Source organism: Ailuropoda melanoleuca, chromosome 8 (assembly GCF_002007445.2).
Source record: "Ailuropoda melanoleuca isolate Jingjing chromosome 8, ASM200744v2, whole genome shotgun sequence".
Taxonomy (NCBI): domain Eukaryota; kingdom Metazoa; phylum Chordata; class Mammalia; order Carnivora; family Ursidae; genus Ailuropoda; species Ailuropoda melanoleuca.
In genome coordinates, this window is record NC_048225.1 from 93,474,411 (window position 1) to 93,495,676 (window position 21,266).

A 21,266-nucleotide genomic window follows, 5' to 3' on the forward strand; every position below is an offset into this window, starting at 1 on the left:
GTGGCCAACAGACACTTGAAAAGATATGAAACAACTTTTTCTTCATTTGCACAAAAATACTCATGTTTGGATACTATTAAACAATTTACAAGAAAGATGTATAGATTTGTGTATACAGGTACACACATATATCTACGTTTGTATTTTTATTTGACCTTCACAGTATCTATCTGGTATAAGTGGTATTAGCTTCATTTTTCAGGAAACTGAGGCACGGGGACCTGGCTGATCAGCTGTGGAGCCAAGATCAACTCCATCATTTGGAGATTCTGCTGGGTTCCGTCTGCCACAGCCGTGTCTTGATTGACTTTCTGTGTTCGCAGCCCCCCTCCTTAATGATTTCCCCAACCACCCTTTTGTTTTCTGACATGTCCTTGTCTCCCTCCCTCCTTGTCTTGCGTACGTTTTTACATGTGCACACACGTTTGTGGTTCACATTTTGAAAGTATTTTTTGTTGTCTGATGTGCGGTTAGTTCATCCATTCCAAATCTGCTTTAGAGACAGTGTCTGCATTTGTGTAAGTTCGTTCAGGACGTTACTATGGCTCAGTAGAATGTCCTAGTTTAGACTTGTGCTGTCCAGTATGGTGACAGCTGGCCTCATGTGGCTCTTGAGCAATTGGGATGTGACTCATCTGAATGGAGAGACAGTAAACTATATTACACACGTTGGGTTTCAAACCTAGTATGAAAAAAGGAATGTGAAATATCTCACTAATACCTTTATATATTGATTATATCTTAAAGTCATCATTTTTGGATATATTGGGTTAAATTATTGGGTTAAAATATTAAAATTAATTTGACCTGTTTCCTTTTACTTCTTTTTATGGGGCTGCTAGAAAATTCAAATTGCATATGAGATTCACACTGTGGCTTGCATCCTATTCGAATCCAGTTTGGACTGTGGGCTGTTGAATCAGATTTGGGTTTGAATCTCAGGTCCACCACTTCATTAGTTTTATGGTTTTGGGCACTTAGCATCCCCGAAATCATTTCTCTTATTTATAAAATAAAAACAACATCTACCTTGCACGGTTTTTGTAAGAATTAAGTTGTATTTTTCATGTAAAGTGCTCAGGCCAGAACACGGCATGGGAGCAGAGGGGTTAAAAATACGCATCTTGGCGTTACACTTGACAAGGTTAGCAACGCTGGCTGCACCACTTAAAACCTTTCCGGGCTTGGACAAGTTACTTTAATTCCCCAAGCCTCAGTTTCTTCAGTGTAAAATAGGGATGATAATAATATGAACCTCATAGAATTAGGAGTATTAAACACGTTCATCTATGTAAAGGGCTTATTAGCTCAGGGTAGGGCATATAGTTGACACTCAATCAATGATAACCAATACTGTAATATCTAGGGAAGGGCATCTGCTGGAAACTTTCATGCTATTAAGTGGTAGATGTGGACTTTGGTTTTTATTTTTATTTCTTTATGACTGTACTTGTAATTAGAATAAGGTCTTAAGGTATAATACTTTCTGTTGTCTTTATCATGGTTACTGCAGTGTTCTAAGAACATTCTTTTTTTTTTTTTTTTTTTTTTTTGTTTTTTTTTTTTTTTTTTTTTTTTAGATTTTATTTATTTATTTGACAGAGAGAGAGACAGCCAGCGAGAGAGGGAACACAAGCAGGGGGAGCAGGAGAGGAAGAAGCAGGCTCCCAGCAGAGCAGGGAGCCCGATGCGGGGCTTGATCCCAGAACGCCAGGATCAGGCCTCAAGCTGAAGGCAGATGCTTAATGACTGAGCCACCCAGGCGCCCCCTAAGAACATTCTTGATACTGTATTTTTGCAAGAATTAGATTATTATTTAGGTCTTCTTTTATAGCTTCTTCGTTGATTTTATTCATTCAGCCATTCACGTATTCAAGTGGCTTTTGTTCAGCACTTACTGTGTGCCGAGCACTGTGTAAGGCCTGACAGTGGGGGAACGAGAAGACAAACCTCCTGCTGTCCTGGAGCTGATAGTCCAGTGGGAGACCCATTCGTAAGCAAGTCCATAGATACGGTATTACTGTGATTCCTGATAAATGCTAGGAAAGGAACAAATCTGGTGATGTGATAGAATGTAACAGAGGAAGGGTAGTGGTGGGAGTCTGTTCAGACTGGGTGGTCAGAGAAGGCCTCTGTGGGGAGATGGCATTAGACCAAGACTCAGAGGTTGGGCAGAAACCGTCTGTGCTGGAGATGCATTGTGAGCTGCTCCAAGGGAGGAAAAGCACTTCAGTATCCTTGCAGAAAGGCAGTGGGGTGGAGTGGTTGGTGAGGGTAAAGGGCTTAGGTGAGGTTGGAAAGATAGACAGGGACTAACAGGGCCAGGGTTGAATCAGGGAAATGTTGGGAAGCTATCGCCATGCTACAGTGGGAAGGGATGGGACATTGGGTGGACTTGTAGAAGGAAGTTGGAGAATAGTGAGTGGATCCTGAGTTGTGTGCTTTTGGTGGTAGAAGCAACAGAACTCCCTGATGGGTTAGTTCTGAAGGGTTTCCTGAAGGGGGACCCGAGCTGCACTGCGGGTGGCCCCACAGCAGGAAGGAGTGGCGAGGAAAGTGTTTCAAGCAGGAAGATGTGTAAAAATCTGTAGAAAGCCACCAAGAGAGTGAGTTAGATCAGGATGGGAGAGCCCACTGGTTTCAGCAACATTGGGTTCTTGGTGATCTTGGGAAAGTATTTCATTAGCTAGAGGAGGCTATAGTCGGGGCATATGGGGTGTGATGGCAAGGGGGGAAGGTGGAGACACTGTGTTTACACTACTTTTTCAGAAAGTCTGGCTATACAGGGGAACAGCAGAAGGAGCTTAGCAAGAAAGGGGAGTTGGTTGATGTGTAAAGATGCTGATGGAATGATCCTGTGTCCAAGGAGAGGTTGCTGGAATGAAAAGAGAGGGCATCATGGCAGGGGGTGGGTATGTAAAGCACTTGAGGTAGGGGAGAGGAATGAGGTTTAGAGCATGTGGGGGGAACTGGCCTTTGACAGGAGTTGGGCACTTTCTCCGTTGAAACAAGAAGGAGGTAGGTGGCTAAGGGTGGAGGCCAATTTGTAAACACTGACCATTGGAAGATCAGGAGACTTTCTCTGGTTCTCTTTTTTCCATGATTCGCAACGAGAAAACATGAGCTAAGAGTGAGGTGTAGTGGAGAGCAGCACCTAAGAACTTAGAGTGAGATGTTATCATCTCTGACCAACTTCAGCAGAAATCACTTGCATGGTGACTGTCTCTTGACACGAAAGCGTTTCTGGGTAAGGTAGTTTGGTCCTGCTTCTTTCTTAATCTGGGTAGTGTGGCTTGGGGACTAGGGTGGTGATTTCAGGGAGATGGGCTCTGGCCAGTGTGGCTGGTTTGGAACTTGCATTGGGAAGGCTTAGAGAAGGTCCACACTGGGAGATGCTGCCTTTGACCGGGAGCTGGCTTCATAAGATGACAGGGTGGCATGTTGCTGTCATGCAGAGGTCTTATGGAAAAGAGTAGTTTTTCAAGAGTCATGCAGTAGAAGAAAAGCATGGAATTAGGGAACTGGGCTCAGGCTTAAGGTCCTGTTTGGTTATCTGCAGTACGACTGAGCAAGCCGTTAACGTTCTGAGCTTACTTTCCCCATTTGTAAAATAAGAAAAATACTAGTCTCCCCAATCTCCTGAGTTTGTGTGAGATGTGATGATGTATGTCACTGTGCTGTGAAAGGTATTTCAGGCTGTACAAATAGATTAGTGAAAACACTTGAAGGCTTGGAGCTGGCAGCCTGGCTTGTGCTCCCCGCTTTCTGCTTACTCAGGCCCAGTATGACTCAGGCTGAGTCACTTCGCCTCTCTGAGCCTCCGTTTTCCCATCTGTAGAACTCCCTCACAGTGTGATTATGGGTATTCAAAAGTACAATAGAGGGCTTTGGAAGTAAAAACGCTAGAGAAATGTGACAATCAGACTGACGTCCCTATTCTTCATGTCGGGAAAAGCCCTTCCTCTATTTTCCTTCCAGAATTAGTCTACAAGATGAGCATTCTTTGGCGTCATCCATAATGGCCTGTAATGAGCACTTCCTGTGGGCAAAGCCTGGGACTGGGTGTTGTAGGGGGAGGGACAGGAAGAGGGTGAACTAGCAACATTACACTTGGTGAAGTCGTATCTGTATTTGGGGGACTCCTGGTCTGATTGGGTACATAGGACAGACACAAGCTCACCCTTGGAAGTGCATTTGGAAGGGCTGCTAGCTCTCTGCCTTTGGAAGCTTCTACTGTACGAGACTAATCAAATGGAAGAAACTAGAAACATGTGTCACACTGATAAGTGCAGAAAAGACGTGGGGGAGAGGACTGGCCGCTGTGGCCCCCAGGACCACCGCACCAGGTCATTGTGTCTCCATGTCTGGTGAAGCTGTTCCTCTGCAAAGTTTCTGAGGTGTCACTGAGTATCTCACATAAGGCAAACTCCTTATGGCTGGGCACAAGGTTGGCTTCCCACCTCTTTTGACTCTGTACCCTGAGACTTCCTCCCTTTGGAGGACATTGACCCCTTTCCAGATAATGATATTCTGAATGACTCTGAGAAGGTTTTTTTCCTGAGGATGACAGTCATGGAGCTCATCAGAGTGGTGTCCAGGTCTGAATCCATTCCCACACAGACTTCTGAGAAGGCAGATAGGTCAGTCTCCCAGGAATCTTTGCGATCAACATGCATAATTAGTCATCTGCCACTGTACTCTGAAAAGACTATTGGAGTCAGATAGTTAACTGGATGCAAAATGTTCTTTTGATCAGGAAATTTCTGCAAAGAATATTGACTGTCTGTAATGAAGAACTGTGTGGTTATTTCTGCCTTCTAATTGCTATAGATAATTGCTGAAGAGTTAACAGAGGATCTCAAGTCAAACCACAAAACTTGGCCTTGTAGGAATCATTTGTAGCCCTTTTTAAAAAATTTATTTATTAGAGGGGGGAGAGGAAGAAGCAGGCTCATAGCAGAGGAGCCTGATGTGGGGCCCGATCCCAACGCCGGGATCACGCCCTGAGCCGAAGGCAGACGCCCAACCGCTGTGCCACCCAGGCGCCCCCCAAAAATTTATTTATTAGAGAGAGAGAGAGAGAACGAGCAGGAAGGAGGAGCAGAGGGAGAGGGAGAAGCAGACTTCCCACTGAGCAGGGAAGCCCGATACAGGGCTCTATCCCAGGACGCTGAGATCATGACCTGAGATGAAGACAGATGCTTAACCCACTGAACCACCCAGGTGCCCCCATTTGTAGCCTTTAACATAAAGATTTGGAAGGACAACGTGTCACATTTATTCTGATCAAATATCCTAGCATCCAAGTCTACTCCCAGAATGCAGGTACCCTCTGGTTTCAGTATAAAAGACTGCATCTCAGAGATGGAAAGGGAGAAGTGAATACAAGTCCCCAGCAACCCTCTCTGTTTAGCTTCACAACTCTGTCAATCCCCTTTGAATCCCTGGTGTGGGAATAACAGTGGGGTGGTGGTGGGGGTGGGGGGAGTCTGTGGTCAACCTGGCAGTTTTGGGGAGCTATGAAGACACCATTGACTCAGGCTTCATTCAAGCAGGTCTTAATAGTGTCCTTGGAAGGCATGGGAATCCACTTAGAAACAATTATGGATTATACTAAACTGTCACAGGAACAGCCATTTTTCTCTTAAAAGGCAGTTCATCCTGAGGCTTGTTTCGGAGAATCATGGAGCTCCAGGTGACTTTGGTGTGAGGTCAACAGGTGGGTGCTTACCTGTGGGTTCTTTTGAGTTCTGGCTGAATAGTCCTCCAAACATACAATAAACCCCTAAGTAACTCACCTCCCTTTCCTCTGCCTTTCCCTTAGCTGAATGCCCACGACCCCTTCCTTACAAGGCTTATAATTCATCTATGTTCTTTGACTTTTAAAAATTAAACTTTTTTTTTTCCAATGAATCATGGAATTATGAAAACTAATGATGTACTGTAGGGTGACTAACATAACATAATAAAAAATAAAAATTAAAAAAATTAAACTTCTTGTTGAGATGACTGTAGATTCACATTGAAGAAATAATCCATAGAGATTCCATGGACTCCACTCAGTTTCCCCTGGTGGTAGCTTTCTGCAAAACTATAGTACAATATCCCACCCAAGATACTGACATTGGTACAAGATGGGCAAGATACAGAATAATTCATCATCACGGGAATATCTCATGTTGCCTTCGTATAGCTACAGTTCCTTCCTTCCAGCCCTCACCCCCTCCTTAAGCCCTTGGCAACCATTAATTTGTTCTCTATTTGTATCATTTTGTCATTTCAAGGGTCTTGTGTGAATAGAATCATGCAGTACATTATCTGTGGGGATTGTTGATCGGTCTCTGGAGATTTATCCAGCTTGCTGCATGTATCATTAGTCTGTACTTTTTATTGCGAATATTTTCCATCATGTGGATGTACCACAGTGTGTTTAACTGTCTACCTGTTGAAGGATATCTGGGTTATTTCCAGTTTTTGGCTCTTATGAATAAAGCTCTGTCCACGGTCACATACAGGTTTTTGTGTGAATGTGAGTTTCCATTTTTCTGGGATAAATGCCCAGGAGTGTAACTGCTGGGTCAGGGGGTAGTTGCATATTTGGTTGTTGAACTGCAGAATTCTTCCCTGGAGTGGCTGTACCATCTTGTATCTCCGCTAACAACATGTGAGCGCTCTAGTTGGTCTGCATTGCCATGAGCATTTGGTATTGTCACTATTTTGCTTGTAGCCATTCTGATAGGTGTGTAGTGATATTTCATGGTCATTTTCATGTCTATTTCCCTAAGGACCGATGATATTGCACATCTTTTCACAGGCTTATGTGTCTTCTGTATATGCTCCTTTGTGAAACGACCCTTCATGCCTTTTCCTCATTTTCCGATTGTATTGTCTTTTTTTTTTATTGTTGAGTTTGGAGATTGTATATTTGAATTATATATTCTAGATACTCTTTCTTTGTGGGATATGTGGTTTGCAGATATCTTCTCCAAGTCATAGTTTGTCACTTCATCCTCCTAATAGAGCGTTCTGCTCTTGGTGGGTGGAAGTGTTTTATAAATGTCGACTAAATCCTGTTGGTCGAGGATGTTGTTGAGTGCTGATATATCCTTGCTCATTTTCCTTCTGGTTGTTCTAGTAGAGGTTGAGAGAGGATAGTGTGGATTTGTCTGCTCCTCAGTTCTACCAGTTTTTGCTTTGCTTGTATTTAGAGCTCTCTGGTATACACGTCAGGGTTTCTAGGTCTTGGTGAATTGACCCTTTTATCATGATGTAAGATGCCTTTCTGTCTCTGTTGTTCAGCCTGGGTAATTTTTACTGTTTCCTCTGTCCCCTCCATTCTGCTGTTGAACCTATCCACTGAAATGCTTAAATTGGTTATTGCATTTTTGGTTCTAAAATTTACATTTGGGTCATCTTTATATTTTCTCTTCCTTTGCTGAGACTTTCTACTTCTTGGCTATTTCTGAGACTATTTTTTCCATTTGTTTCAAGCATATCCGTAATTGCCTGTTCAAGCCTTTTTAGGATGGCTGTTTAAAAATCTTCATCAGATATTTCTGACATAGCTGTCATCCTGGTGTTGGTATCTATTAATTGTTTTTCATTCAAGATTTATCTGATTCTTGGTGTAACGAGCAATTTTTGCTAGAAACTTGGGCATTTTGGATATTGAGTAATGAGACCCTGGATCTCCTTTAAACCTTTTGTTTTAAGTGCCTTCCTTTGATCTGGGCATGGCAGAGGAAGGGGTAGGCATCCCCTCATTACTCCACGTTGGGGTAAAAGTCCAGGTTTTTAACTCAGCCTCTGCTGACACCTGAGGGGCGCTTCTTGTTATCTTTGGGTGAGCGTGAGAGTTCCAGTGGCCTGTTGAGCTTACGCTGGTCCCTCCCTGCCTTATGGGCAGACTTGGCTTCATGACTGCTGGGTGGAAGTGGAAGTCCAGGCTCCTCACTGGGCCTTTTCCAGCACTAGCCCTGTAGGGAGAAGGAGGAAGAGAAGGAGGCTGGGTGCTTTATTGCAGCCTTGAGATGGGGGAAATCTAGCTTCCTAGTAGCCTTTGCTGGCCTGGGTGGGAATGGGGCCAAGGCTTTTACTGTGCTGCTTAGCTGTGTTTGAATGGTTATTACCTAAAAGTTTTCTGTCTTTTTAGGCTGCCCTTTTCCCAGTCTCTTTGCTACAGAGAGTGGGCTTTTGTTGGGACTTTTTGGGTCTGTACCTGTGGGTCTTTCCAGGTTCCTGGCTTCTTCAGCTCTAAGCCTGGGAATGTCTGAGGCACAAAGAACACCCAGGGAACCCCTCACTGTGTTATTCCGAGGCAGTGTGCTTTTTTCTCTCCACCTTTCAGAGTCTTAAGTTTGTGTTATATGCAGTGTCCAAGGCATTTAGTTGTACTTAGAAGAGGAATAGAGAAAAGTGTGTCTACTTTGATCTTTCTGGAAGTGGAAGTCCCATTTAGTTTACTGCCTTGAGATCTGGGGCCCAAGCTTCTTTAATCACACTTGTACAAATTTCTTTTCATGGGGAGAGAACTTAAAATCCCAAGCCTAGAAGAGCTCTGTGCATTGGTGGAAGGGGTGGAAACAGTTCCCATACACGAAGATGCACATTGGGCGCTCTGTGGATCTGGCTTTCTTTTACTCACCTTTTAAGGCCTGGGGCCAACCATAGAGGAGACAGGGATATTCAGATTATTTTATATTCACTAAGGGGTCTTTATCCTCTAGAGGAAAAAATACGTTCCCAGGACAGAAGAGGAAGTTTCACCCAGAGATTTCTTTTTTTTTTTTTTATAATTTTATTTTATTATATTATGTTAATCACCATACAGTACATCCCCAGATTCCGATGTAAAGTTTGGTGCTTCATTAGTTGCGTATAACACCCAGTGCACCATGCAATACGTGCCCTCCTTACTACCCATCACCAGTCTATCCCATTCCCCCACCCCCTCCCCTCTGAAGTCTTCAGTTTGTTTCTCATAGTCCATAGTCTCTCATGTTTCATTCCCCCTTCTGATTACCCCCCTTTTCTTTATCCCTTTCTTCCCCTACCGATCATCCTAGTTCTTATGTTCCATAGATGAGAGAAATCATATGATAATTGTCTTTCTCTGCTTGACTTATTTCACTTAGCATTATCTCCTCCAGTGCCGTCCATGTTGCAGCAAATGTTGAGAATTCGTTCTTTCTGATAGCTGAGTAATATTCCATTGTATATATGGACCACAGCTTCTTAATCCAGTCATCTGTTGAAGGGCATCTCGGCTCCTTCCATGATTTGGCTATTGTGGACAATGCAGCTATGAACATTGGGGTGCATATGGCCCTTCTCTTTACTACGTCTGTATCTTTGGGGTAAACACCCAGTAGTGCAATGGCTGGGTCATAGGGTAGTTCAATTTTTAACTTTTTAAGGGACCTCCACACTGTTTTCCAGAGTGGCTGTACCAACTTGCATTCCCACCAACAATGTAGGAGGGATCCCCTTTCTCCACATCCTCTCCAACAATTGTTGTTTCTTGCCTTGTCTATCTTTGCCATTCTAACTGGCGTAAGGTGGTATCTCAGTGTGGTTTTGATTTGAATTTCCCTGATGGCTAATGATTTTGAACATTTTTTCATGTGTCTGTTAGCCATTTGTATGTCTTCATTGGAAAAGTGTCTGTTCATATCTTCTGCCCATTTTATGATTTGTTTATTTGTTTCTCGTGTATTGAGTTTGAGAAGTTCTTTGTAGATCTTGGATACCAGTCCTTTATCTGTGGTGTCCTTTGCAAATATATTCTCCCATTCCGTGGGCTGTCTCTTAGTTTTTTTGACTGTTTCCTTGGCTGTGCAGAAGCTCTTTATCCTGATAAAGTCCCATAAGTTCATTTTATCTTTTATTTCTCTTGCCTTTGGAGATGTGTCGTGAAAAAGGTTGCTCTGGCCGATGTCATAGAAGTTGTTGCCTATGTTCTCCTCTAGAATTTTGATGGATTCCTGTCTCACATTGAGGTCTTTCATCCATTTGGAGTTTATTTTTGTGTATGGTGTGAGAGAGTGGTCAAGTTTCATTCTTTTGCATGTAGCTGTCCAATTTTCCCAGCACCATTTATTGAAGAGACTGTCTTTTTTCCACCGGATGTTTTTTCCTGCTTTATCAAAGATTAGTTGCCCAAAGAGCCGAGGGTCCATTTCTGGGTTCTCTATTCTGTTCCATTGGTCGATGTGTCTGTTTTTGTGCCAGTACCATGCTGTCTTTGTGATCACAGCTTTGTAGTACAGCTCGAAATCCGGCATTGTGATGCCCCCAGCTTTGTTTTTCCTTTTCAACAGTTCCTTGGAGATTCGGGGCCTTTTCTGGTTCCATACAAATTTAAGGACTATTTGTTCCAGTTCTTTGAAAAATGTCCTCGGTATTTTGATCGGGATAGCATTGAAAGTGTAGATTGCTCTGGGTAGTATGGACATTTTAACTATGTTAATTCTTCCAATCCATGAGCATGGAATATTTTTCCATCTTTTTATGTCTTCCTCAATATCTTTCAAAAGTGATCTATAGTTTCTAGCATATAGGTCCTTTACGTCTCTGGTTAAGTTAATTCCAAGGTAACGCATGGTTTTTGGTGTTATTGTAAATGGGATGGATTCCCTAATTTCTCTTTCTTCAGTCTCGTTATTCGTGTATAGAAATGCAACTGATTTCTGGGCATTGATTTTGTATCCTGCCACCTTACTGAATTGTTCTATAACTTCTAATAGTTTGGGAGTGGATTCCTTTGGGTTTTCCATATAGAGTATCATGTCATCTGCAAAGAGAGACAGTTTGACTTCTTCTTTGCCGATTTGGATACCTTTGATCCCTTTTTGTCTTCTGATTGCTGTTGCAAGGACTTCTAGTACTATGTTGAATAATAGTGGCGAGAGTGGGCATCCTTGTCGTGTTCCTGATCTTAAGGGAAAGGCTTCCAGCTTTTCCCCATTGAGAATAATGCTTGCAGTAGGCTTTTCATAGATGGCTTTTATGAGATTGAGAAATGTACCCTCTATTCCTACACTCTGAAGGGTTTTAATCAGGAAAGGATGCTGTATTTTGTCAAATGCTTTTTCTGCATCAATTGAGAGGATCATATGGTTCTTGAGTCTTTTCTTGTTGATATGATGTATCACATTGATTGATTTGCGAGTGTTGAACCATGCTTGCATCCCAGGTATGAATCCCACTTGGTCATGATGGATAATCCTTTTAATGTACTGTTGGATTCTATTAGCAAGGATCTTGTTGAGGATTTTGGCATCCATATTCATTAGAGAAATCGGTCTGTAATTCTCCTTTTTGAGGGGGTCTTTGCCTGGTTTGGGGATCAAGGTAATATTAGCCTCATAGAATGAGTTTGGTAGCTTTCCTTCTGTTTCTATTTTTTGAAATAGCTTTAGGAGAATAGGTATTATTTCTTCTTTGAATGTTTGGTAGAATTCCCCAGGAAAACCGTCTGGGCCTGGAGTTTTATTATTTGGAAGGTTGTTTATCACTGACTCAATTTCTTCATAGTTAATTGGCCTATTTAAGAAATCTATTTCTTCCTGTTTCAGTCTTGGTAGTTTATAGGTTTCCAGGAAGGCCTCCATCTCTTCCAGATTGTTTAGTTTTTTGGCATATAGCTGTTGATAAAAGTTTCTAATAATCCTTGCAATTTCAATGGTGCTGGTCGTGACCTCTCCCTTTTCAGTCATAATTTTAATAATCTCAGTCCTTTCTCTTTGTTTTTGGACAAGTTTTGCCAGTGGTCTATCAATTTTATGGATTCTCTCAAAGAACCAGCTTCTAGTCCTGTTGATCTGCTCTACTGTGGTTCTGGTCTCTAATTCATTGATTTCTGCTCTAATCTTGGTCAACTCCTTCCTTGTCAGTGGGTTAGGCCTGTCCCTCTGTTGCTGTTCCAGTTTCTTGAGGTGAGAATATAGAAACTGCATTTTAGATTTTTCTATTCTTTTGAGTGAGGCTTGGATGGCTATGTATTTCCCCCTTAGGACTGCCTTTGCAGTATCCCATAGGTTTTGGACCGTTGTGTATTCATTCTCGTTGGTCTCCATAAATTGTTTAATTTGTTTTTTGATTTCCTGGTTTATCGAGTCATTCTTGAGCAGGATGGTTCTTAGCCTCCAAGTGTTTGAGTTTCTTCCAGGTTTTTCCTTGTGGTTGAGTTCCAATTTCAGAGCGTTGTGGTCTGAGAATATGCAGGGGATAATTTCAATCTTTTGGTATTGGCTGAGACCTGTTTTGTGTCCCAGAGCATGATCTATTCTTGAGAATGTTCCATGGGCATTTGAATAGAATGAGTATTCTTTGGTTCTGGGGTGTAGTGTTCTATATATATCTATGAGGTCCAACTCGTCGAGTATGGCATTCAAAGCCTTTGATTCTTTGCTTAGTTTTTGCCAGGGTGTTCTGTCTATTTCTGATAGTGGGGTGTTGAGGTCCCCTACTATTACTGTGTTCTTATCTATATGTCTCTTTATTTTGGTTAAGAGTTGGCTTGTGTATCTTGCTGCTCCCCTGTTGGGGGCATATATATTAATAATTGTCATATCCACTTGTTGAATACTTCCTTTAAGAATAATATAGTGCCCTTCTGTATCTCTCTCTATGGCCTCTAGTTTAAAATCCAGTCTATCTGATATGAGAATTGCTACTCCAGCTTTCTTTTGAGGTCCATTTGCGTGGAAGATGGTACTCCATCCCCTTACTCTAAGTCTGAATGCATCTTTGGGTTCAAAATGAGTCTCTTGTAGACAGCAAATGGATGGGTCATGTCTTTTTATCCAATCTGCAACCCTGTGGCGTTTTATGGGAGAGTTTAAGCCATTTAGATTGATAGAGATTATTGACAGATATGATTTTAATGATGCCATTTCTCTTTAAAGTCTTTGTATCGGTTGTGACTTGCTGCTCTGTATCACTCTTGGGGCCTTTTTACCTTTATAGAGCCCCCCTTAATATCTCCTGTAGGGCTGGTTTCGTGGTTACGAAATTGGTTAATGATTGGCGATTTTGGAACGTCTTTATTTCTCCATCAATTCTGAATGACAGCTTTGCTGGATAAAGGATCCTTGGCTGCATGTTTTTCTCTGAAAGAGCTTTAAAAATGCCCCCCCAAGCCTTTCTCTCATTCCAGGTCTCTGTAGACAGGTCTGACGTAATCCTGATACCTTTGCCTTGGTACGTGAGAAATTTCTTTGCCCTGGCCGCTTTCAATACTGTATCCTTGGATCTAATATTTGCGAATTGCACTATGACATGCCGTGGCGTAGGTTTGTCCTGGTTGAGCTTGGATGGGGTCCTCTCTGCCTCTTGGACACGAATGCTTGTTTCCCTTGCTAGATTAGGGAAGTTTTCAGCTACAATTTGTTCAAATATCTCTTCTAGACCTCTGTTTTTCTCCACCCCTTCAGGGATGCCGATGATTCTGACATTGGATCGTTTCATAGAGTCAGTAATCTCCCGTAATCTACATTCGTGGGCGTGGATTTTTTTAAGACCAGCTTCTATTTTCGTTTTTTCTTCTACTAACCCATCCTCCAATTCGCTAACGCGTTCCTCTGCCTCGGTGACCCTGGCCGTCAGAGCCTCTAGTTTTGACTGTATTTGGCCCACTGAGTTTTTAATTTCTGTCAGATTCGCTCTCATTTCTGCCCTTAGGGATTCTATATTCTCAGCAACGCTTTCTCTGATGCTTTTTTCAAGTTTACTCATCATCTTGACCATTGTTGCTCTGAATTCCATTTCTGATAATTGGGATACATCCATATGTATTAATTCTGTGGCCGAGGCCAATTCTGTGGCAGAGGCCACAGACTCATTATCTTTTCTTTGCTGGGGGGGACTTCTCCTTCTCGTCATTCTGATGAAGAGAGATTGCAGGGTTGTCCAGAGCCCAAGTGTTGACTGGGACCCAGGCCGTGCGCCCTTGTTTTATAGAGATCTTAGGGATGTGGGCTTCTTCCTTAAAGAGTTTATTTATTTATTTGAGAGAGAGAGAGACAGTCAGCAAGAAAGGGAACCCAAGCAGAGGAGTGGGAGAGGAAGAAGCAGGTTCCCGGTGGAGAAGCCCGATGAAGGACTCCTTACGGAGCGTTGTGATCACACCCTAATCCGAAGACAGGTGCTTGGTGACTGCGCCACTCAGGCGCTCCGGGTTGTGGGCTTCTTGATTTTTCAGCCTGCCTTCTGGGGGAGGGGCCTGCCTGCCGGTACTCAGAAAACCCTGTTTGGGTAGAGTCTCTGTGTCCCTTGCGAGGGGGGATGGGGATGGGCACCCTGTGAGCCGGTATTTCCGGGCTTTTGTTCTCTGGCGGCTTTCCCTGGCGGTTTGCTATGCCTCTTCTGAGAGAGCAGCAGCGGCTGAAATTCAGCCTCTGTCTCAGAACAGAGGGATCGCGGATCGTTCTCCACTGATGTTCTGGCCACTTTAACTCTGTTTCTGTTGGTGCTGCTCAACCCTGCAGCATCCCGGGCTGTGCGCCCCACACCCGGCGTCCCAGCCCTCACTTCCAGGGCCGGCACGTCTCTGTCCTTTGTGTTTCCAACCCCGCCAGCCGCCAGCCGCCCCGCGCGGGCTCCCGGAGCTCCCCGTCTCAGTCTGGTGTCTCACGGGTGCTGACCGCGAGTCCGCCTGCTCCCCCGTGCAGGTGGCCCTCCAGCCGCCAGCCGCCCCGCGGACGCTCCCGGAGCTCCCGGTCTCAGCCTCGATCCAGTGAGCACACCGGAGCTCCGGAGCTCCGTGAGATGCTTGGTGGTGCACGCTCCCGGCTCACGGACTCAGTCTGCCGTTTCCAGAGTGCGGGTCCGCGGTCCGCCCGCTCCCCGGTGCAGGTGGCCCGCCAGCCGCCCTGCGCGCGCGCTCCTGGAGCTCGCGTTCTAAGTCTGTTGTCTCGCGGGTGCCGTCCGCGAGTCCGCCTGCTCCCCCGTGCAGGTGGCCCGCCAACCGCCAGCCGTCCCGCGTGCGCTCCCGGAGCTCCCTTCTCAGCCTGCTGTCTCAAGCGTGCGGGTCCGCGGTCTGTCCGCTCCCCCTTGCAGGTGGCTACCGCTTCCCGGCGCCCTGACACGGCGGCTCCCTCCCCCTTCTGTTTAGCTTCCGATATCTGTGCGCGGTTTCACGGCTCCCCGCTTCGTACCTCGATACTCAGCGCTGGAGATGTTCATTTGTAGAGATCCAGATGTATCTTCCTGCGTCTCAGGCTGATTCCGTGGATATTTGCTGGTCTGGTACCTATCCAGCTCAACTCAGGGGACCGGCTGAAAAAGGTGTCCCCTACTCCTCCGCCATCTTAACCTCTCTCACCCAGAGATTTCTAAGAACCCGTAAGTGGCCCAGATTAGTAGCTCGGGATTGGGGGTGAGGGTCCCTTCCAGCTTGGCCTGGCCTCTGAAAGTGTGGCTTTTTGCTTTTGACTACTGAGGGCAAAACCCATCTGTGATATTTTCTTGGAGCCAAGCTTCTCTGGACTTCATCCTTCATGGGTCAGCTTCCTTAAAAGCCCCTTCCTTAGGGAAGTGTAACCTCGACGTGGAATAGCATGTGTTTCTAATCCAGCTAGACCTAGTTGGGGATCTGGTTCCATCTTTTGCTAGCTGTCTGACCTTGACATTCAGTCGTCCACTTAAAAACCATCCTGTAATGCTGACTCTGGGCCAGCCACCATGCTGGGTTTGGGGATAAAGTCATGGGAATCTTCCATTGCTCCCTTTGCTTTACTTTCTGGGCATGAGCAAGTCATCAGCTGGTTTTACTTCAAAAATTCATTAAAAAATTGGACCACTTTTCCTCATTCCCTCATCTCTTTCCCAGGTTGTTAGAGTAAGTTCCCTGATTCTGTTCTTCCTTCTAATCCTTTGCCTCAATTCATTATCTACACAGCAGCCAGGGTAATCTTTTAAAAACACGCACCAGATTAGTATTCTTTTGTTAAACCCCTCTGGTTACGCTCAGACATACTGAGAATGAAGTCTAACCCTCCTCGTGGTCCATAGGTCCTGGGTGGTCTGGTTTCCACTTTTCTGAGCTCATCTGGCGTCCCTTTCCCCCCGTCCAGTGGGCTTCAGTCATGCCAGACTTTTCTCTCTGCCTGAGAATATCAAGCTTGTCCCACCCTGGGGTCATTGCCAGTTCTGCTCTCTGCCTCGGATAATTTTCTGAACAAGTTTGAAAGGCTGGTCTCTGGTTGTCATTCATTCAGGTTTCAGTTCAAACGCTGTCCCTCCCCTGCTTCTCATGGCACATTCTAGCTAGTCGCCAGGTCCCCACCCTTGCCTCTTAATTAGCTCTTTCCATAATTTGAAATTATCTGGATTCGTCTACTAGACCGAGCCCCACAGGAGCAGGCATCTCATTGCTGTACGTCCAGTGTCTAGAACAGTTCCTGCCACAGAACAGTAAATATTTGTTGAGTAAAGTTGCTTAATTCTCTGGGGCCTCAGTTTCTCCCTTGTTGCATAGAATAATAACTGGCTAACAGTACAAGATTGTATTTAGAATTAAGTGAGATAAAACATGTAGGTGAAGTACTTAGTACAATGCTTGGCTCACAATAAGCCAAATAATAGTTCGTCATTGTTTCCTTCTGATTATTTATATTATAATGTTTATTTCCATTCTCCTGCACTCCTCTAGTACCTGTTCTTGCTCCTAATGACCCATCTGGAGTGTCATGAGCATTTGTTGGCCAGTGGCAGAAGCTGACTGGTTAGATGCTTGCGATGGAATTCTAACTTAGTTCTCTCTTGACCGTGTTTTTCTACAGGTTCTGCAGCTGGGCTCAGACATTCTTCCTCAGTACAAGCAAGAGGCACCGAAGACTCCCCCTCACATTATCCTACATTACTGTGTTTTTAAGACCACGTGGGATTGGATCATCTTGATCTTAACCTTCTACACAGCCATCCTGGTCCCTTATAACGTCTCCTTTAAAACCAGGCAGAACAACGTGGCCTGGCTGGTTGTGGATAGCATCGTGGATGTTATCTTTTTGGTGGACATTGTGCTGAATTTTCATACTACCTTTGTTGGACCAGCTGGGGAGGTGATCTCTGACCCCAAACTCATCCGCATGAACTACCTGAAGACGTGGTTTGTGATTGACCTTCTGTCCTGTTTGCCATATGATGTCATCAACGCTTTTGAGAACGTGGATGAGGTTAGTGCCTTTATGGGTGATCCAGGGAAGATTGGTTTTGCTGATCAGATCCCACCACCCCTGGAGGGGAGAGAGAGTCAGGTACATGCCTCAAATCTCAGACCTTGTTGTCATGTCTTGAAAGCTGAATAAATGTGGGTGGTCAACAGAAGAGTAATTCCGTGGGTGGGAACTGGCATGGCTGATGTCTGGAACAGAGGGAGCATGCTTAATGGATAGTCTCGCCTGCTGTTTTTGTCCTTTGGAGGATTGGAGGCCTTGCATGTCTGTGAATGGATGTGGAAGAGACCAGAGGCTTCCCTCTTATTTCGTGTGGAGTGCAAGCCGCTGGCTCAGGGGTGGTGGGGCTGCAGAAGCAGGCATGCATTGCCTCTGCATTTGGTGAATCTTTCACTTGGTATGCAATGGCTGAATGTCTCCCTATTAATTGTTCTAATTATGGGGATTATCATCTGCTGCTGACCTTTGGCTGTTTCATAACTAATGAACTCCTGGCAACGGGGATGCTATTTTCGCCCCAAGTTTGCTTGCTTTTTTTTTTTTTTTTTTGGTAAGTGTTGGAAAAAGTAGTTGTTTCTTTGCTAAAATGAGTTTTGGCAGTGACCACTGGCATTCAGTGGTCCATACTCTCCTTTGCATACATTTGCTGAGGTAGTCAGGCTATGGTCAAGTCCAGCCCTGTGACTAGGAGGGGTAGTACTATTGCTGGATTATGCTGCTTTGAATTGTTAGCCTTCCCATCAGCGGAAGGAATGAAAAGGAGACAAATGCTCCGTAAGTGTGTTGGAATTAGGACATGCTCAAATGGTCAGTAAACAGATGCCTGCGACATGTTGCCTAAGGAAGGGACCACTGGCCTGGTTCAGGTGATTTTCTCCTTTGAAAAAGGGAGGATATCAAGTCATCACAGAGGAAAATGTCAGATTCTTATTCTTATTCTTAAATGTTCTATTGGAGTTGTTCTTCCTTCTTCCTACTGCCTAGTCGATCCTCCAAAAGGATGAAGATAAGGTAGTTTGGTAAATCTTCAGCCTCATAGAGCAGTGGGCCCTCACTGCCTCGGATTACAGAGGGCCCCAGAAGTCTCTGTCTTGCTGGGTGTTAACTGGGTGGGTAATTTAGGAAGCCATCTGGAAGTTGAGTTGAGGCAAGATTCACTGTCAGGGCTAGAGAGCTAGTGGGACTAGCCTTGAGATAATTGGAGGGAACACCCAGCTCCCTGCCAAGACAAGATCTGGCTAGTGACTCTGTGACTTGCTGGTGACGTAATGATGCCTCCCAGCCTTCAGATCAGAATCAGTAGTGGGTGAGGACTCCAGCCCCTTCCTCAGTGAGAACCCAGCTACCTACCACTTCCCTCTCCAGAGAAGAGGAGCTGATGTTCAGATGCTCTAAACTCAGAACAACCCCTGCTTTTATCTGTGTGGTGTGTTTTAATTTACTTTGAAATCGCAGGGACTAATGCTCTGGGTGGCTTGTGTGGATTTTGTAGGGGGACTGAATGAGTGAGACTGATCATTTACAAGAACAAAACATCCCTAAAGTGAATGTTGGGATTCTTTAGTGTGAATCTGAGTACACATTGGGAATGATATTTTTCTCTGTGAGCCCATTTGTAGAAGATTTTATGTTAGTTGGTGAGGAAAACATCATTTTGGCTTAGATAACTCAACGGAATTATTTCAACCTACAAAAGCTTCTTATACACATATGGGAAATGAAATTTAACTTAAAAAAAACCTCTCGAGTTTTTAAAATAAACCATTTGCTATTTAGAGCAATAGCATTGAAAATTTGCAAATAAACAGAACAGTTTTCCGGCTTCCACAGGTTCTTGTTAAACATTGGCAGAGCCATAAACACATTTGTAAATGGGTCAAGATTACCTTGTCCCTTAGCAAAGCAGAGAGCCTCCCCTCAAGCACTGTGTATGTCATGTTGGAAGTCCTTTGCTATCAATTGTGAGTACCCCTGATGTGGTTTCTGATTTCCACAGCCATGAAATAGGTTGGCGGATAGGAAAAATGCCAGTTATCCGTAGCTTTTTAGTTGGAAGACATTTAGCATCAAAGCTCTCATTACCATCTCTTGGTCATAAATAATAATATGAGCATTAAGGGACTGTTGTTATGATTTGCTTCCATAAAAACTTGATTTTACGTTTAGTAATTTCTTTTCAGGCTTTGGCTGACACCTAAAACAATGCCTTTTCATAACATTTATTGTGATGTCGGGGAGTCAGTGCCAGGAAACTGAAGATTTGGCTTCTGGCCCTCTTGGTATCACCTGTTAGGACAGCTGGGACTTTGTGTATGCCATTTAGCCTCTGTGGATCAGTTTTCTTATCTACACCTTGGGGATCATGCTACCTTTCCAGCCTGAAGCCATGGCATGGGGGCGGTGGATTCTTTGAGTTCCCTGCTAGCTGCAAAGTGAGTTTGGTGAGTTCTAAAATCTCATCTGCGTTCGTCTTACCTCCAAGGAGTTAATGATAAAAACAAGAAGTCTAGCACTTTGAGCTCCTACCTGTAGTGGGGGTAGGAGAATAGTGGGATGGGATGAGGGTTAAGAGCCCAGGAGGACCATGAAGGTCATCCAGTTCAACCCTCTTAGCTCACGAATAAGGGAACAGACACAGGGGGGATGTGACTCACTCAAGATGACACAGCAAATCATATGGCTACGGCGATAATGAATACCCTTCTAACTCCTCTCTATTCTTCATGGTGACAGAGTGGATAACATAGGGACAAAACGCTGACGGACAGAGTTGAGTCAAAACTGACCGAGAAGCTTCCAAAGTCTATGGCAAAGCCCTTGGCCTGGTAGTGGGACGTTGGGCACTGTGTACAGGAGGTGGGGCTCTGCATTTCCCCCAGAGCAGCCATGTTAGTAATGAGATAGGCAGTTTAGCACGCTCACGGAGGGACAGACCCAGCATGGTTTTCCAGGCATAGGCCTTTGTTGAAAGGCACCATTAAATTAGTGGGAATGGAAGGTTGGTGGGGCTTAGAGGAGGTTGGAGAGGCCTTGAAGGGTGCCCCAGTTGTTGATCCTGGGTATGGCTGGGTGAGAGAATTCCGATTGTTTCCCATCCACTGTCTGCTGTCTTCTTGCCCATGCTCTGTTGTGGAGTTGCTAATCTAAGATTGCAACTCCCTCTGCTCTAGTCCCTTTCTTTGGGAGAATGTGGGGAAGAAAAAGAATTATTGACTCATTTTTCATAAAAAAATACATGGCGCTGAATCCTCTCCGGTGTCCTCGTAATTATGCCAATGGATTTGTGTCCCAGTGGAGACCACCAAAGAAGAGAGGAATGTGCGGTGGTGGCTTTGCCATCTGTGTGTGTGTCAGGGGCGGGGGCTGGGGTGTGGGTGTGGGGTGGGGGCTCTTGAAGTGAAAGGACTAGATCCACCCAAGGCTTGGGTCAAGAAAGAACCGGGTTAAATTGCTAATGCGAGCAATTGTGAATTCAGTCCTGTGGATGTCGCCCACCTCCGTGATTTAAGCCACACAAACGATCCCTTTGGACTCAACTTGTTTCACTTATGTAGATGGCCCACATTTGCGTCATTCTCCAGTCTGTTGCTCATAATCTGTTTTGGAGGCTGTTTGGGAATATGTTTGCACATTAGTTAAGCTGGTGAGAGGACAAAAGGTCTGGAAACTGGGTGAACTGAAGCTTGCCATAGGTCTGCTGAAGCAAAAGCCAGATGAGTCTTTCTCAAGCACTTAGCAGATTACTGGCCGGGTGCTTCATGGATTAAAGATGGAATTCTTATTCACAAAACATATTCCCTTTCCCCAGGAAGCCTTCTTGCCTCCTGCCATTGGAGTGTGGAAGTGCCCGAAGGTGAATGGAGCCAATCAGGCTACCTCCCAGGTCACAGTTCTGGCGCCTTCCATCCCTGGCTCTGTATGTGACCTTGGACAGCAACTGGTGGTGTTGACACAGCTGACCCTTGCCAAGAGCCCGCTCTCACAGGAGATGCTCCCTGTAGAGCAGAACAGGAGCAAGGAGTGGAAAGATGAAGAGTATTGACAATGGCTTCCCTTTAGCTAGGGCATTTAACTTTCTAAAACACTTCA

The 21,266-nt window shown here is 44.7% G+C and overlaps 1 protein-coding gene across 5 annotated transcripts in view; it reads left to right on the plus strand.

Moving 5' to 3' along the window:
• KCNH1 (potassium voltage-gated channel subfamily H member 1) overlaps positions 1 to 21,266 on the plus strand; it is a 353,228-nt gene that overhangs the window by 68,448 nt on the left and 263,514 nt on the right. For all 5 annotated transcript variants that reach the window (XM_034666902.1, XM_019797426.2, XM_034666905.1 and 2 more), the window contains exon 6: positions 16,785 to 17,177. In XM_034666902.1, the coding sequence (XP_034522793.1) occupies positions 16,785 to 17,177 (393 nt within the window). The remainder of the gene's footprint in view (positions 1 to 16,784; positions 17,178 to 21,266) is intronic.